Source organism: Procambarus clarkii, chromosome 29 (assembly GCF_040958095.1).
Source record: "Procambarus clarkii isolate CNS0578487 chromosome 29, FALCON_Pclarkii_2.0, whole genome shotgun sequence".
Taxonomy (NCBI): Eukaryota; Metazoa; Arthropoda; class Malacostraca; order Decapoda; family Cambaridae; genus Procambarus; species Procambarus clarkii.
In genome coordinates this window covers 10,724,567-10,743,177 of record NC_091178.1, presented here as the reverse complement: position 1 = coordinate 10,743,177, position 18,611 = coordinate 10,724,567, and the positions used below count along the sequence as shown (strand labels likewise).

At 36.7% G+C, this 18,611-nt stretch overlaps 1 protein-coding gene across 1 annotated transcript in view; it reads left to right on the top strand.

Moving 5' to 3' along the window:
• The window catches only part of LOC123765179 (mind bomb 1), a 526,176-nt gene that overhangs the window by 2,970 nt on the left and 504,595 nt on the right, over window positions 1–18,611 (top strand). The window contains 6 exon segments of the mRNA XM_069333479.1: window positions 582–753; window positions 1,287–1,521; window positions 2,119–2,238; window positions 11,978–12,132; window positions 15,667–15,841; window positions 18,397–18,541. Coding sequence (XP_069189580.1) covers window positions 582–753; window positions 1,287–1,521; window positions 2,119–2,238; window positions 11,978–12,132; window positions 15,667–15,841; window positions 18,397–18,541 — 1,002 coding nt within the window.

Sequence of the window (18,611 nt, the reverse complement as noted above, 5' to 3'; positions counted from 1 at the left end):
TCTGTAGAGAGTTGCAGTGGAAGAGCTCGATTAAAATTCCAAGCACAGACTGTTTATGTAAATGTAAGCAGAGCTCGGCACTAAGGCCTAGACCACCAACAATCCCAGAAGGCCTAGACCACCAACAGTCTCAAAAATTATCTGAGAACTTTGGCATGACAAAGTAGGAGCCTTTAAATACAGGGTATTTAAATTTAGATAAAGAACTGATAGATTCCTCTGGATTAATCAGCATTTTTATTTGCTACTTTACAGTTAATGTAGTATTTTGTACCTCTAATCCATAAGTTATTATGCTGAAATTAAAAATATTTATTTAAATATAATACATTATTTGCTTTTAAGAGCATACAGTATTGACAGAAAGTTGATGGTCTGTACCAATTTTAATATGTATTAACCTACCTTGTATTCAAATGTCCATATCTCCTATCTTGTGTTAAAAAATGTTTTCCGTCAGTTATATCTTGTACAAGAAATGAATGCCTTCACTAGTCCTGCCTTGTATTAAGAATGTTTCCATCAATCCCATCTCTTATTAATAAGCTTTTGGCTTAAATGAGGTCTTTCTGTGATTTCAGGAGTGAAGCATGAAGGCACAATGTGCGACACTTGTAGACAACAGCCCATTTTTGGAATACGATGGAAATGTGCAGAATGTAACAATTATGACCTCTGTTCTGTCTGTTACCATAGTGACAAGCATAATCCTAGACATCGTTTTTATCGCATTACCACAATTGGGTGTGAAAGGTACAGTTACATAAAATTTCATTAAACATTTTTTCACCTACAATTGAAGATGTGACTATATATGTTGAAGCAATTTATTCTAAAATGCAGTATAGCTTTCTTTATAATTTGAAACTTGTGTTGGGTGACAACCCCACAGTAGATAAGGGTTAGCTTAGCATTACCTCTTTATACATTAATTTTAGGTAAGTCTTTAGCAGTAATGCCTCTGAAAACCTCATAACCACTTGGGTTGGATTCATATCCTGGGAATGAAAATTTAGCGTTTATACGTATATATTAAGCCTCTTAAATGAATAATGTTACTGTAATTATTGTAATGCATAATAGTTACCTTAGTGATAACAGTGCACATACAATCAGTTTTGAATACTGTAATGTTAATGCAAAAATATTTAATTTTGTTGTTGTAGGTTGATGTATTTTTCTTTCACCACAAGTGTGTATTACTTTTTGTATCTTAATTTGTACATAATGTTGTGTTGTTGTATGAGTATGTTGGTGTAGATTACTCAAATTTGTTACCCCCTCAGAGTCTTACTTGAACCACGGCGCAAAAGTAAAAAAATTGGCATCCGTGGGATATTCCCCGGTGCCAGAGTAGTGAGAGGAGTCGATTGGCAATGGGAAGACCAAGACGGAGGAAATGGTAGAAGAGGTAAAGTCTCTGAGATTCAGGATTGGTCTGCAGCTTCACCAAGATCAGCTGCTTATGTCATCTGGGATAATGGTGCCAAAAACTTATACAGGGTTGGCTTTGAAGGAATGGTAAGTGGTCAGCATTTGATTGGGGTATATAAATTGGCTGCCTCACATAAGCAGTACAATTACCTAAGCAACATTTACAATTTTTCAGGAGATGATTTTAAGTGTTCCTTCCATATCAAATACTGAAATATAGCTGAAATAGCTTACGGGGGAACAAGGTGTCAAAGTGAATTGTTGATAAATAGCATATATCATCTGGTTGCTGTTATTGATTAGGTTATTGCTTTCTGGGAGTGTCACATTTACATAGATTATGGTAGTCTTGGTATTGAATATTATCATATCCAGTACCCAGTGCTTATTTGAGTATTAAAAGGTAAAATGTGAAAAGTTTGATTTGTTTGTGATGGTTTATGTTATTGTTCTACTTTGCACATTTGTTTTTTGCAGTTCTGTTAAAATTATCAAAATGTACTACTATCTATGGGATTTTGTATATACAGTAAGCCTATTACAGATGTACACACATCTTTGCATATTTGTATAGCAATTTGCATTGATGCAATGAAGATTTTTCTAAAGCTGTGTTCCTTTTTAAATTCAGGTATGTTATTTTATATCATTGATTATTGCATTATGCTATTATATCAATTCCAGGCTGATCTAAAAGTAGTAAATGATGCAAAGGGTGGCACTGTGTACCGTGACCACCTTCCCATGCTTGGTGAGCAAAACCCTGGCCGCTCCGGTCCTCATGGGCTGGCCATTGGAGACCAAGTAAGTGTAAGAATTGTTCCATGGCTGCAGTTGTCTTGTTTTAGTTTTAATAAATTTAAATGTGCATGTGTAATAATGGTCAGAGAGAGAAGATGCTCTGAGGAAATCTTTCCTGGTCAATAAAATGGTGTCAAAGTGTGATAGCACTTGTATGAGATGCACTATAACTTTCTCCTCTTTACTTAAGTAATTTCTTATGTTTTTTGTTTTGGTGGGGGAGAGGATCTGGTTTCATCAGTTCATTAGCTAGTTTTCTTTAAAGCTTTGTTGATCCAGTCTTGTGGTGCCTTACCATTTTTGAGGGGTGTTGGGTGTATTAATAATGCTTTCAGTCAATTATCACAAGATTTTTAATATTCCTGATTTAACATTGCAATAAATGGTGATACTTGCTGTAAACACTGTACTGTATAATATGTGATGAATATTACTGTATATTCATTGTACATTATGAGGTAATATGTGTTAATGTTTTACACTTGGAAACCTCTTTGGAAACAAATTACAGTGGTACCTCCATTTTTTAATTTAATCTGTTCCCAGAGACGGTTCGAAAACCGAAACAAATTTTCCAATAAGAAATAATGTAAATTGAATTAATCCGTTCCACACCCCCAAAAATAATAACTTTAAAATACATTTTATACAATACATACAATTCCTTATATTTTGTACTACAGTATGTACAAGTATATTTTACCTTTATTGAGGACTTGCTTTTAGTGAGGAAGGGGGGGGGGAGGAGGAGAAGAAGTGTTTGTGTTTGGAAGGAGAGTCCCCTTCCATTATAACAGCAATGATGACATTTCTGGGGTACTCTCTCTTTACGTTTTGCAGGCATACCACTAGGACCGGGTTGTGGCTCACTGCTTGCTTGTCTTAATAAGAATCTGCCTATATACATTTGTTTTCCCTATGTTTTAACACTTGTCTATAGTGAGACATCACATTCTCACTATGAATGAGCTCTTGTTTTTCCTTTACGTATTGTCATCCTCACAACTATTTTCTTTGGTTGAACTTTACCATTGATTTTCTTGGGACCCATGGCGTGATATATAATAAGAACTTTTATGTTCAGACACCAAAAGAGTACAAAAACAATGAAATTCTTCACAAAGAATTCAAGTGTGGTCGTCACTAGGCAGGAGACGCTGGTAAACTGAAGCGTGCCATATGCTCGGTCGGCCCCTATGTGTATCAACGAACTCGAGCACCGAGTCGAATTTGTCAAAGAAATTGAGCTCGAGAACCAAAAAAATTGAAAATGGGGGCATTTGAAAACAGAGGTTCCACTGTAATTTAATTTAATGATGTCCATGGCTCCTAGTTTAATAATTGTTTTCTTTTACCTTTTATGCAGCCATAACTCTCACATGCTTATTACAGAACAGGTTGGCATGTGACCTGATTATTTATATGAGTGGCTTATCTTAAAAACCATTTCATAATTTACATTTAAAAGTTATGTTTTGTAATAATTTGGTAATCAGCCATTTTCTAACCTAAAGGTATTCAGAGTGTATGAATCCATTTCCTCAAACATAGGTCTCTTCATTCAATTTACCAGGTGTGCTAATTAGATAAAGAATACGTGAAGGGCAGAACAAATTGTGACGAGTCTGTATGTGGGAAACCTACCAAACTTGTGCTTGTTTTATTTATTGGACTAATGCACACTGTTAGGTGAGGTAAGGTTAGACTTGGTTTGGTTTACTTTAGTATGGTTTGACTTGGCTAGGTTAGGTTGTTTTATTTGCCTTATTTTTGAACAGATTGTTTGATTTGGCTAAGGAAGGTTAGTTTAAGGCTATTAGGCTAGATTGGTTAGGCATTTGAAGAGCATGGGGAAGCAGACTTGTAAATTTTACTTTTTAGTCATTTACTCAATATAAACAGTATTGTTGGTAGACTGATTGATCAGGCATAAGATCACAATAGCAACCATATAATCGAGTAAAGGCATTGAAGGCCCTAAAATAGTACTGTATATGAAATTTTTGCTGTATAAATATAAATTGCTCGTCACTTCCTAACTTACGTGAGCAACCACATGCACATTACTTACTGACATTAAGAAGCCTGATATAATGTAAAAGATAGTGTATCATTTGATGATGTAAAGTGAGTTAACATCTCTTGTGCTTGATGCCATGGATATCAAGCTACCTCAAATCACACTAATAGGTGGATGGGGTAGCAGAGAAAAATTGGTGCATAATTCTAATAACACGAGAGAAGATACATCTGTTTAAAGATAAGTTGTCAAATATAATCTGTGCTGCTTTTCTAATGGATCTTGAGGTGGTTCCTCTGCCCAATTCATAGATTCATTTGTCAATTATTTATATATGGTATATCTTTTCTTCATGTAAAGGTTTTTATTGATATTGTACAAAATATCAAAATAAAGTGACAAATTTAACCTTTACAGATAATATTAAATGCATCAATATCAAATACTGTGGTGTGGTTAGATAAAGCTGAATTAAAATGTAGTATGAATATTAGCCATGCTGTATTTAAAACTTGTACATATGCATCAATACAAGTACTGTATATTGAAATTAAAATATTGAAACTGGAAAGAGTAACAACAACTGATAAAATATGCAACTATTGAATTACATGTATGACAAAAGATTTCCTCAGATCATTACTTCTCATTCGTTAGTGTTGTTGGCCAAAACAATTGGTTATTATTATGTGATGAATGTACAGTGTGTTTTATTTATTTTTGTTTAATTTTGTTTGTGGAATGCAACTGATATATAATATTTCAGTATTTGATGTATGTTTTCTGTATATCACATCTTGATATTTCATGGCAAAATGTTAGTAGTGTAGTTGGGCTAGTGCATATATTACAGTATTTAACATATTTGGCTGTTAAACATTATTTAATCAGTTTTGCTACTGTCAGTTACCTCTTCTTTTTCCTTCAGCTTGATGAAAAGTGTAGGATTAGCAACAAATACACCTTGTAAAACAATTAATTGAATTTAAAATAATGTGATGTTAGCAAATTCTATTCTCAAAGTCAAAATATGGTCTGTGCACATAGCCTGTTTCTTGTTTCAAGCAGGGTGGTTCTATAAAGAAGCTAAAATGCTTCTCTCTCTAGTCACAGACTCTTACCGAGGCATCCATTTCAAACAGGTGCTCCCTAAATTTATTTTTTCTTACTTTCAGCTTTCACACACACACTACAGTAGCTTGGTATCTTCTTTTGATAATTACTTACACACTACAGTATATGTTTGTTTAAGTTTACTGAAATATTAATATACAGTATATATATATATGTCAGTTTTTAGGTGGGGGCATTCAGTGCAATTATGCGAGTCTTTTTCATTATGTTGAAAACCATGGCTGTCTGAAAAATTTAAACAGATGGGTAGGTAAATGGCTATGAGCTTGAGATTGTTAGCGACTGTTACATTGCTCTAACAGGCCAACATCATTTAATTTTCTTTATTCCTCATGGGAAAAAGGGGTCTTAAGGCCAGGGTCCTCAGTGGCTGGCCATAAGCCTGCGAGTGGGATGGCTTTTGTGATGCTACTTACACTTACTATCCTTACAGAAGAGATGGAACATGTTCTCCATCATGCAGGTACCAGGCAAAGTTCACACCTGCCTGCTCATTCATGAAGGCTTGAAGAGCACTTGTAGCTCATTTTCCTGTACACTGTGCATAGATTATTTCAGCATCTGCTTCTCTATTTCTTTTGCTTTCAAATACACAAACTCTCGAATATTTTAATTTCATTAACCAAGTTAAGGTGACATTGCGTCCTCGTGTTATAGATATAAAATATCTATGGTAACAGTTATGACAAGCTCTTACTAGCTCCTCCACCTCACATAGAACTGTTGTAACAGCTTTTAGCTAGCTTGTTTTAATTCCATTGATAACTGAAGCCAAAAATATTCCCATCTCCTTACAGTGTATTTTAATTTTGCCAATAACGCTCTTCAGTTTTTTCTAATTATTATTTCTTAAAAGTAAAATCAGTCCTTCTTATACAGTTACAGGTACAATTACTATAAACATAAATTTTATATCAATTTATATTTCTTCTCCTCTATTTGAAATACAGGTAGATTATTTTAGTAAACTGTATCTAATGCAACTCAATGTTATTTATCTAAATTTCAATTATTACAGCACTTCCCAACCACATGATCATCAGTCATTATTCATAATTGTAAAGTAGACATCAAAATTGCACTAAAGACTCCAAGCAATATTGCCTGTAAGGTCTACATAAAATGAAATACCTATATGTGAAACTAATGATACAGGTAGGCTCAGAATTTTTTTTTGCTTTCATTTTGAATACTTTTGCCATTGTTTACTGGTGCTCTCCCAGTGCAAGATATGATGGATGCTCGCTAAATTACCTCCTTTAATGGGACAAAATTTAAAGAAAACTATTTTATCAGAGAACGTGGCAAGTACTGTATTTTAAAATAAATTAATATATACTGTATGGATTTTGGCATAACTTGAGTTTCCATTAATTTTCTGGGTGAGCCCGACACCCTCCCTCTTCCAGGGAGTTGGTGATGGTTTTTACCATCATCATCGAGCTGAGGGTAGAGCAGCCGACTGACACGGTCTGTGTTCCTCCTTCCCCCAAATGAGATGGTGGGAAAGGGGGGAGGGGGGTGAGGCAAACAAGCTTGTGCTAGTTTCCTGAATTTTTATTGCTTACATTGTTGGGGACTTCTTTTTGGGGATTTAGAGGCGATTATTTCTTCTAATAAACAGTGGTCTGTTTTTGTTTCGCTGACTTTGTGGGTGCCTCTCCGGTGGTAGTGGACATGATTAAAATTCACTGACAATTTTATCATAGTGGCACTGCTCTCTGTGCTTCTTTAGAGGGGACTAGGGTCTGTCTCGTGGTCCCCGATAGGCCTAAAGGAACTCCGTGACTGATGGCACCTAGTAGTTAGCACTATATCAGCACTGTAGCTACAGGGAGCCACTGGGGCTCGTCCAGTAATTACATTTAATATTCATCCAGTAATTCATTTAATTACATTCAACACTGGTTTTTTAATGCAGAAAAATCAAATATCCATTCACACAGTATTCACACAGAATAATTTTATCATTTAAATTTCTTGTCTTCTGTATATCAGTACTGTAGTATCAGTACTTTAGTATTTCCCAGATTCATGCCAGTACACTGGCAGAATGCCACGGGTGCATCTCTGCTTTCCTCATTTCTTCTTGTAATGTTGGATACAGTACTTTTGACCTATCCTGACGTTTTGTCAATGTTCACAAAATGAATGGCCTAGAGTATAGATGCAAAAGTAGGTATAATAGATAAACTAATGTTTAAGTATTTCAACATTCTTCATTTATTTTTTCATCTAAAAAGTGAAAATATGTTCACATTGGTGTATATATAGCTTTAAAAAGAAAATAAATACACTATACCTTTCATACTTTTTTCATCGGGTAATTTTCAAAGCTAAGACAAATTATACACTGGCAGACTGAGTAACCTCTATCAGTGGTGTTGTGGCTGGCTAAGGTGTTCTCTGGTTGGTCTACTGATGCTTTAGTTAGGTGTGTTTATTTATTTCAAGAGTTTTGTCATGAAAGTACAAAAGCAGAACAGTGTTTAAGGGAGTGAGTGTTGGAACTTCTGAGATCAGATGACATGTTTTTAGTGTCATTGAAATATTTATGATATATTTTGGCTGCTACTAAAAAAACATCAACTGAATGTTAAGTGTTTAAATGTCTAGCCATTACTGAGACGTTAATAAAAAATCAAGTTGATAATTTATTTTAAGATCCAATGTACAGGCTTTGATATTTTATGTGTGGAAACACTTTTTTTTTTGCTCTCCTGATTCATCTTGTAGAGCTGATTTTATTCCCATTAATGTGGAGAAGCATGTACATTTATTATATTAAAGTACTGTAATGAGCTTGTTTAGTCTTGTTCCCATCAACAACACTACCTAAAACCTCCCTGCCTGCCTTCTAGCTTGTCTTCCTGCCTTTCTTCCAGCCTGTCTCCCTGCCTTTCTTCCTACCTGTCTTTCAGCCTGTCTTCCAGCCTGTCTCCCTGCCTTTCTCCCTGCCTTTCTTCCAGCCTGTCTCCGTCTGTCTGTCTTCCAGCCTGTCTCCCTGCCTGCAGACTGCATCATAGTGACTTGTAACTATTCAGAATGTCCCATAGAGCTGTTTGATTATTTGCGAATATTGAATGTATTGTAAAAATTTGAATTGACTGAACCGTAAGTACTTTACGTAATGTGGGAATTACGTGCAGTAGTATGTTTATTATAGAGTCGTAGTATGCATCATTAGAAAGTCATATGTGTAAGTACAAATTCTATATTTAATGAAACATTTTCTTCATGCAGTAATTTTTGGATTAGAATTTAATTGCTTTTGAAAATTGATATAAATTTCCTATTATTGGTGACCTCAGGAATCTTGCATAATTGAAATTATGCTTCTCTTATGAAAGATACTATTAATACATTAATGTATTAATATATCAGGTATATTATATCTTATATATATTAGGTAGGTAATATCTATTACTGTAATTGTATTATTTATTACAGAAGAGCACTATCAACAGTTTGATGCTCTTTTAGTAGGAAGTGTCATGAAATATTTCTGGTGGTATTAAATGATCATATAAAAATAGTTGGAAGAATGAGGCTTCAGGCAAAATATGCATTCGTATTGGTTGTGAAGATACATGTTTGTTGTTTAGATTTTTTACGTGGACAATACCAATTTAGTGACACTAATTATTACAACTTACTTTTGTATGCGTGTTAGTATTAGGGAAAAGTTGAGTGAAGGCAAGGAAAAGTGATGACCAGTGTAGCTCATCCATAAGTCTTGGGACCAATATGTACATTTGTCACAACAATACTGTACTAGCAAGAGAGAGGAGAGTATTGTGGCTTTATTTAGAATCAAGGAGGATAGTTAAAATATATATATTGTTATTCAGGATGGATAAAGAAATGTGGAATGTAAATGGCTGCAACATAATGAAACATGATCAAATTAGGTGAAAATGTAGTTGTAAAATTATTTTTACCATTTTAAGTATAGTACAACCTACTCTGTGGGAAGTCCCTTCGGCTCCCTGGAACTATCTCTGGATAGCTCCAGGGAGCCGTTCAGTGTTGGCAGGTGATCTAGCACTGAATTATAATCTCAAGGACCTCAGGAGATTATGCCAACGCCAACGGATCTGACTTGATTAAATGTGTTACCATATTCATTTATATTATAAAGATATTACAAAGATAGGTAGGTGTAATATAAATATAATATGCATGTTTATGTTAGTGAAAATACCTAAAAACTTTGGGGATTATCTAGCCATCCCCACAGTGGCAAGGTGGCTGATCCGTTGGACTAAGTGAAACTTACAGCCACCAGCATACTTTTGTTAATATCTTACTACCTATAGGTATTTCATTTATAAACTTGTGGTATCATTGTATAGGTTGACCTCTCAACTTCATACCATAGGTTTTTCCAGAAAGTTAATATATTTTATATTCCACTTACAGAAAATTAAACAAGGCTTTGAGTGCATATGAGAAGCACTTGTCTGAGCAGTAATGCTTGGTTGATCCCTTAAGCAAGATCCCAGTGACCTCTGATTAGCATCTGGTACAATCAAAGCAGGTTGATACTACACTCCTATGCAGCAGGGAACTTTTCAAACTGTCCTCACCAGGTCATATTGGAATAATACAAAATCTAATAGGCACAACTTGACAGACTCTTTGATGCCAAGTAGTCTGGGGCAGTTTAAAGCAATAAACTACTGCAATATGAGAACTCTAGCACTTGTAGTACTTCAACACTTCAACAGTGAGAATGTAAAAGGAGAATGTACCTTCATAGGAATGCTAATAATGGGTAATCATAATTACATACACAAAAGACAAATGGCAAAAATGGGTTTCAACACATAAATCAGTGTAGAGCTTCACGTGTACACTGTTGAGATAATGTAGCTGACAGGCAACACAAAGGATGAGCTCTGGTAGTTATATCCTTGAAGTGCCCATGTATGGGTGCTACATACCATCCTGAACTGAGGTTGAAGCAAATTCAGTAACAGATCTCTGGTTACAAGAGGACCCCTCATGAATGCTTGCATGCTTACACCTGCTGAGACTGGAATGCTAGAGTGCTCTGCATGGTACTGGTATATATAAACACTACACAATTAAAACATAGTGGTATATCTCACTCTTCACATTTTTTAGGATCATGATGAAATTGGTCCAAGTTAGAAACATGACTCGCAACCCGCTCACATGCCATAGGAAGTGTCAAGTTGGTAGTGTGGCTATCTTGCCCACACGCTCTTGTGTACGCATGCGTCCACAAGTAGTTCCACTACACATACTTGTGTAGGGGGTAAGGCAAAAATGGGGACTGAAGCTGGAGATATTGGAAGTGAAAATGGGTCGATCAGTGCTGATGAGTGTGGTATCACAAACAGCTGTACACTTCCACTCTCTTAATTTGGTAAAAACCGAGATGATGAAGCAGTCAGCTCAGCAATTGGTTCTGAAAATGAATGCTGAATTCCAGTCATACCCTAGTCTACTGGTTGACTGCTGGTAGGCTTCTTGGAAAAGTTCTGTGAACAGAAGCATTAGCATCCTGGGTGAATCCTTTTGCCTTAGGACACTCTGAGAGTAGTTCTTGCTTGGCGGGTTGGATTGATGGGCATCGGAAAGGTCCCGAAGGATCTAATGCTTGCTTGGCAAGCATTAGAGATATTATCTCGCTCAAAATAACCACATAGTGCTTGTTGCATGCAATTACTTTAAGGCAGAATGTTGAGTCACTCTAAATTGTTACTGTACCAAAAGCCATTAAATAAAATTGGAGCACTATGAAGAACAAGATTGGGAACCAGGGCTGAACCACCCACAGGGAAGCTAGGAAAATTGTGTAGCACACAAATATATCAAATTTCCAAAAAGCTACCAGCTGGACTAAGAGTTATAAATAGTCTCAGTGGTTTTAGTCTACAAGCAGTGTCTAACCACGAAAAGTCATGATCCAATAATTATGTCACTAACAAGAAGCTTGTGGTTCCATGCAGATGCAAGTACATAGATCCACCTGAGAATCTTGATCGAGCTTGGATAGATTGAGTATTCTCATGTCACTCGATCACCAGTGTGATTTGATGAGGACAAGTTTGAAAAGTTCGTCCCCACAGTGCCAAACTAGAATGTTGATTGCACTAGATCCTAAGAAAGAGGTCAGCAGATTTTGTCTTGGGGAACAACCAAAAGGGTCAACTCCTAAAGTTGCTTAAATGGCCGAGGACAGGTGATCTCGACTAATTTTGATTAATAATCATACATATTTATGTAATATTATGATGTTATTAATTTATTTCTTAGTACTCATTGTGTGTTTTATATATATATATTTTTTATTTTGTTCAGTTTGAAAGGTAATTTCTTTTATTCTCTAAAAAAATATTATATTCTTGTTCAAACAGCAATGTTTTATCGTAGTAATACAATTAAGATTTAATAGTGTAATACTCACTGTATTTTCAATAATATTACATCACAGGTTGGTATTAATTAAATTATATGGAAACTTGTATTAGGTTTTTAAGTTTTAAAATTTGGACTGTATTTAGTTTTTAATTTTGAAGATGTGTATTAATTCCTCAAAAACTTTTTGAATTTTAGGTAAATGTTGACCTGGAATTGGAGATTGTACAGTCTCTGCAACATGGACATGGTGGGTGGACGGATGGCATGTTTGAGTGTCTCGGCACCACGGGTACTGTGGTCGGCATCGACGAAGATCATGATATTGTTGTTGCTTATCCTTCTGGAAATAGGTAAAATTTCCGATTTTTTTATTTGCTATTGCTTATCTATTTGTAGTTGTATGTTAATATTTGCCTTCGGTAAAGTCGGCAAAGGTTCATTGATCTGTTATTATATTCCTTTAATTATGATAAAACTGATCCCCAAGTGTATGACGAACATGTGTGTAAGAATGTTTGAAGTTGCTTAAGAGTTAGACTGGTGTGAAGGGAATTTCATATTGTACATATCAAGTATGTATATATGTAATATCAAAGCTTTCTTGGGAGTACTTGCCCTAACTGTACTTTCCCAACTGTGTCTACCTATCTTGTGGTAGGTAGGTAGACATAGTATCTATGGCATTATCGTTATCACATTACCACTTTCATGGGATGGGAGATAGCTATTGTACCCAGTGTATTTTTCCTCCTAAGGCTCTTCTGCTTTGAAATACTTGCTTTTTGAAACTGAATCGGGCTGGTTTCCACTTAATCATATTCAAGCATGTTTCACATGTTTACCACCTGCACTGACCTCAATCTGTGGTCCCTCATCTTGAGGTTATCTTGATGATTTTGGGGCTTAGCGTCCCTGTGGCCCGGTCCTCGACCAAGTCTCCTTTTTGTTACACCCCCCCTCCTTCCAGGAAACAGCCCGTAGCAGCTGTCTAAATCCCAGGTACCTATTTACTGCTAGGTAACAGGGGCATCATGATGAAAGAAACATTTTGCCCGTTTGTCTCCGCCTCCGGTGGAGGCGGAGACAAACGGGCAAAATGTTTCTTGATCGAACCCGGAACCTCAGGACTACGAATCCGAAGCGCTGTCCACCCAGCTGTCAGACACCCCTTGAAAAAAGTATCTGCCAACTTAACCTGTTTCTTTCAGTACAGTCTCTTAGATGTCAGGATCATGTCATCTCTGGGCCTTCTCCTCTTTTAATGTTGTTTGATTAGGCTCTCTGTTCGCATAACTGAGCTCCCTGACCTGTTGCATTATTCTTGTATAAATTAATGATACTCTAATTTTGTCTTATTTTCTTTTCACAAGATAGTAATTCAATACTAGTGCTGCATACTCTTGAACTGATCCAGACATTCTTGTAAATATTATTCTAAATATTTCCTCAGGGTGTAAATGCCGTCCTTATATTTGCCAGTTTTGCAAATCCAAACTAGGGCTCTGGTTTGAATTTGGGCTTAGGAGAAAGGGCCAGAGTCTAAGTGTTGGTGAGGATATTTGGAGAAGGGACTGTAAATGCTGTTTAACCCAGCTTATTGTATAGTCCCCTGGCTGGAGAGTCTCTTTCTCTAGGTTGGGGATATGTTTAATACACCTACGCAGTTTGAGCTTAATGCCTTTTCCCATCCTCTTCCCTCCCATGGTTTGGGGTTTGAATTTGCCCCAGCTTTGCAGATCACTACAGTCCCATCTGTCATCTATGCTGATGAGGAGTCACAAAATGTTTTGAGAAAGTCCCAGGGAACCACTGAAGGCGTTGACAAAGAAGTAGTGTTGACTGTAATATAATTCTCCTTTCTGTTTAAACTTGGTAGTTTCAATGTTCCTGTCATTCTTCACATCTTGCCTGTACAGCTTGGGCTGCCACCTAATAGCAATAGAGATTAGTTGGGGCATCTGGTAGTTTGCCATGTTCCAATTATCAGTCAGTTTGTTTGACAATCTTTATTGTTCCCATAGAGATGTGGGATATTCAATGGGGTCCTTTTGACTTTCAGCACAGTCTACTTTGGTAATGGATTGATCGTTGATCCCTACATACTACCTTACCTTTTTCTTAAGGTGCCAGATATTTGTCTTGCTGTCTGGTAGGCTGAGAAAATCTCAGAAGCCTGATGTTTGGTGGAGCCTTGTGGTGGCAATGTCATAAGCTCTAGGGAGCTACTAAGGTGCTGCTCAGAAAGGAGCATTTCATTACACTCAGTGCTCTCTCTTTTTGTTCTACTCAATTCAATAAAACACATTTTTAATGTTTAATACTGTATATAAGTGCTCCCTGCATTTCCAACTACAAATACAGCACCTACTGTAATAAAGTTCAGAATATTTTCACATTACAAATGTCAAAGAATATAATGGCTAAAACTTTTGTACAATGAGATTGTTGCATGCAAGTGAATCTAATATTCTGCCGAGGATGTGGTAGATCTACAAATTTGTGTGGATTAATGACCAAACCACATGCCAGAAGATGAAGAAATGACAGTTTCGGTCTGTCCTGGACCTATTATCCAAGTCGTATGTGATTAATTCACTTGTGTGGACTATCCTACTTTAATTAATGTTCAGTATGCAGATGGCTTAAATTCTCCTGTAGATTTTGAAACTCCATATTGAATTGCTTACCCAGACATCACTGAATCTGCATTCTACAGTACTGTATTAATCGAGGATTGTATATATTATTATTATATTTAATCCTGGGAATGTGGCAACTTCATTTCAACTCAGTGCAACTCGAGTTGCATCAGAGTTGTTTTTCCTTTCCTAAAAAGGAAAAAGAGAGAGAGAGAAAAGATCTTTATAAAATTATACATTTGCATATAAAAAGTAAGAAAATCTACAAAATAAATAAAATCGCCCACAAATATAGTAGTCTCTTTTAATTTCATGCACTTTGGGGGGGATCGTGATGAGGGAGTCATTGATGTGTAGACATGGAGCGGGACAATTTTGTTGACTCACTCTGTAAGGAATAGGGCTATTTGTTCAAGTTTGTTTATATATTCGCTGTTTCACTTTTACACAATGTGTGGAATAACTCGATTTATTTACACAAAGTACGTAATTGACAAAAACAATGATTGAGTACTGTACAGAGGCCTTTAATGTAATAAATATACAGTACCTATATTGCATATAAATCTGTTCCTAGCACAGCTCAAAGGAAGTGATTGGCAATCCACTTGCTTGCTGATATTCTGTCTGGTAATGTCATCCAGAAATAATTCAAAAACTAGCAGGAAGCACCAAATTGTGATTTAACCTTAACCACAAGCCATTAATACATGTTACCCCCTCATCTCTTTATAAACAATTAAAAATGATAGCAGATTTTTGTCATTGGTCTAGGCTAACTCTATTAAATCCATGGAGCAATATTATAACCATACAGGGTATTTACATCATTTAAATCCATGTAACAGTATTGTAGCCATATTTACACCATTTACAAAATAAAAAACTAGGTGATAATAACTAAATTCAACAGATGATTATCAACAGATCAATGCATGATGATAACTGCACTTTAAGGGTTAAATGAATTCTTGTCATGTTCATATGACCAGAAACTATTATAAGGTTATTTGAGAATTATTGGCTTATGGGTGATGAAACTCATCACCAAACTCACTATTATTATCATGTACTCATTACAGTACGCCATAACCATTTCACCATATCATGTTTTATTTGAAGATATTCCTGCCTGTGAATACTCTATTTCTTGTGAGTTGCCATAATAAAATTATATTTTCCATAGTTGAATTTTTGGTCTTGTGACTGATATTTAATTTCTTTCACTCTTCTCATATCAATAAGGTGGACGTTCAATCCAGCTGTGTTGACAAAAGTTGGCGGTGGTGTTGTGGTTAGTACTGATACTAGCACTAGTCAGCAGTTTAGTGTTGGGGACCTTGTGCAGATATGTGCTGACTTAGAGAGAATAAAGATCCTTCAGCGTGGCCATGGGGAGTGGGCTGAGGCTATGGTCCCGGTGAGTATATCTCTGTGGGTTCAGTATTCTCATAAATTTAAGCAGAGTTAACCTAAGAGTGAACCTTTTAATTATATATATGCAAACTTCTTTCTTTTAAGTATGTAATATGGATAAAATTTTCTCGGTCAGTTAATGAACGTTAGTCAGTGTTTGCTTTATGATGGCTAAAAGTAGAGATCATTGGATAAACATCCAATTCAACATCTTAGGTGGTAAAGAAAATATTTACTGTATTAGAGAAAATTTAATTTAAAGTAAAATTTATATACAGTATAAGTACACATTAGTGTTTTCTGGAATGACACACTTAATAGCTCTACGATGCTACTATCTTAGGAAGCAGCCAAACTTTGGGGAATACACCAGTCCTCTGGAGACCCACAAATGCCTATTGAGGACCAGGACCAGAATCTGGCCCTCAGAGGCAGAGAGATGTCTGCGAATCATAGATCACCACACTATGGCATCAAGAAAGTTTCACTTCAAAGCAAAAAGACTCCAGAGCAAGAAACTGCTTGAAGAAAATGTGAAACCTTTTTGAAAAGCAATGTAAACAATGAATCACAGAGGAGAAATTGTCTAGATACACCTGCCAACCCCCAGAAGGGTAGCCCTGGCAATCCACGGCCTTAGGCAAGCTAAGTGGTGTTCACTATCCCTGGAATCTTAACTTTCGTGAGGGCCATTCCTTGTTATTGTTCAATATTTTGCTTTACATGCGTTCTGTGCCTCTCAGAACTGTGCCTGAGTATATCAGCGGCTTAGTAGACAGCAGCTGCATTACAGGATTGTGCCTCCCAGTTCTGTCTTTAGCAGTCTCTTGTGAACCTGGGCAGTTGAATCCTGCTGTTTTATGAGGTGAAACTGTAGCAGTTGGTCATGAACACTTGTAATAAGTTTACGTCTCTTTCTGGTGCCTCTCCTCTTTTTATGTTAGACTTTTATGCAACTCTCTGAGCTTCCCAGCATACAGTTAAGGGCTAACTCTAGAAGTTCCATTGGTTTTTCTCTGCTTTTGCCACCTCACGAACTGAGAACACGAGGGAGAAAGGAAGACACAAGCCACTATGAAAGACAAGAGCCAGAAACAAACCCATATTCCACCCTCATAAGAGAAACACCCCCAACCCTCCCAACCACCAGGTTCAGCAGAGAACTGAAAGCACTTGCACTACCTGGGTTGAAGAACCTTGAGAGGAGGAAACACTAGGGGCAGACTCCTTGTACACTTTCAGCCACAAGCAGTCAAGATGCACTCAGACTTGAAGCTTTCTAAACAGTGTGGCTGAAATAAACATGGATGTGAAGCTTAATAGGAACAAGAAGCAGCACAGGCCTCTGCACTGGACAAAATCTGAAAGAAAGCCAACACTTAGCTGAGCTGTGAAGCCTGAAGAGCAGTAGGGCACCTGGAGTATGTCACATGCTATGAAATGGCTACTGGAATTCAAAAACAAGAGTTACCAGGAGAGGCTAGCAGTGTTAGATTTGGCAAAGCTGGAAGATGGAAGAAAAAGGTGCAATATGATCATTATGTGGAAAATAGCAACAGGAATCTACAAAATTGAAACCTGTAACTTCAAGAACAAGAAGGTCATAGATTCAAACTAAGAAAACAAAGATGTAAAAAAATATTAGACAATTTCCTTTTGCAAACAGAGTGGTAGACAATTGGAACAAGTTAAACACCCTCGCCACCGTAGTCCTCACACCGTAACCACTGTAGTTCCCACGCCGTCACCACCGTAGTTAAGTGAGAAGGTGGTGTATGCCAAAAGTGTCAGTAGGTGGGACACCATGAGTATACAGTAGTTCTTATCCTGTAACTACTCATGGGGTAATTGCCAGATACAGTATATGACTGACTTAGTGCAGCTGACTCTGACCTCGAATCATTGGGGCTACCATCTAATGGTGAATGTTGCTAACTAGTGGTTGGTTCTGAATAATGAGTGTGTATGTAATTTACATCAGCTGTTTTCCATGTAATTGCTTATTTTTAGGGTGAGTTATTTGTTTCAGCCTGGTTAGGTCTACACATTCCAATCTTCACTTGTCTCTATTGAGCAGGGGGCCAAAATTCTGGTACTGATCTCTGGTAGGACACTCATGGATTTGTAAGAGCCTGATGGGGTTCCTAAGGCTTGAGAAATCGAAGGCGAGTAGCTCTGAAGGGAGTACTAAGAAATAGGTGTTTCATTACATTCAAAGCTGGATTTTTCTAGTGTCATTGAACCAGTTATTCTTTCTATGTTCAATGTTAATTGCCTAGTTGTACTGTTTATATCTTATGTGTCAGTGAGCCTGTCTTACTTCAAATATCTAGTTTCAGTTCACTACTCATACTCCTTATCTAGTGTCAGTTAGCCAGTCATACTTGTATGCATCTGTGTCAACCAGTGGGTCTGACTCATTGAGTGAAACAAATATGTCACTCTGACTCTGGCTCTTCATTTTTAATGGTTCAAACTTTTATCCAGACATGCTTGTTTTGCTTCATTGCATCCTGCAAAATTAAATACACAGTGTGTACTCTTGTTGTTGTGAAACAGACTTTAGGCAAGATTGGACGAGTACAGCAAATATACCATGACAATGATCTCAAAGTTGAAGTTTGTGGCACCTCTTGGACATACAATCCTGCAGCAGTTACCAAGGTTGCGTCTGACGGTGCTGTTCCTGGTGCTGCTAGTGGAGGTAAGATTTAAGTGTTGTGGTAATGTTTTGAACCATATACTGTACTCTTAACTATGACAGAGTCATAAGG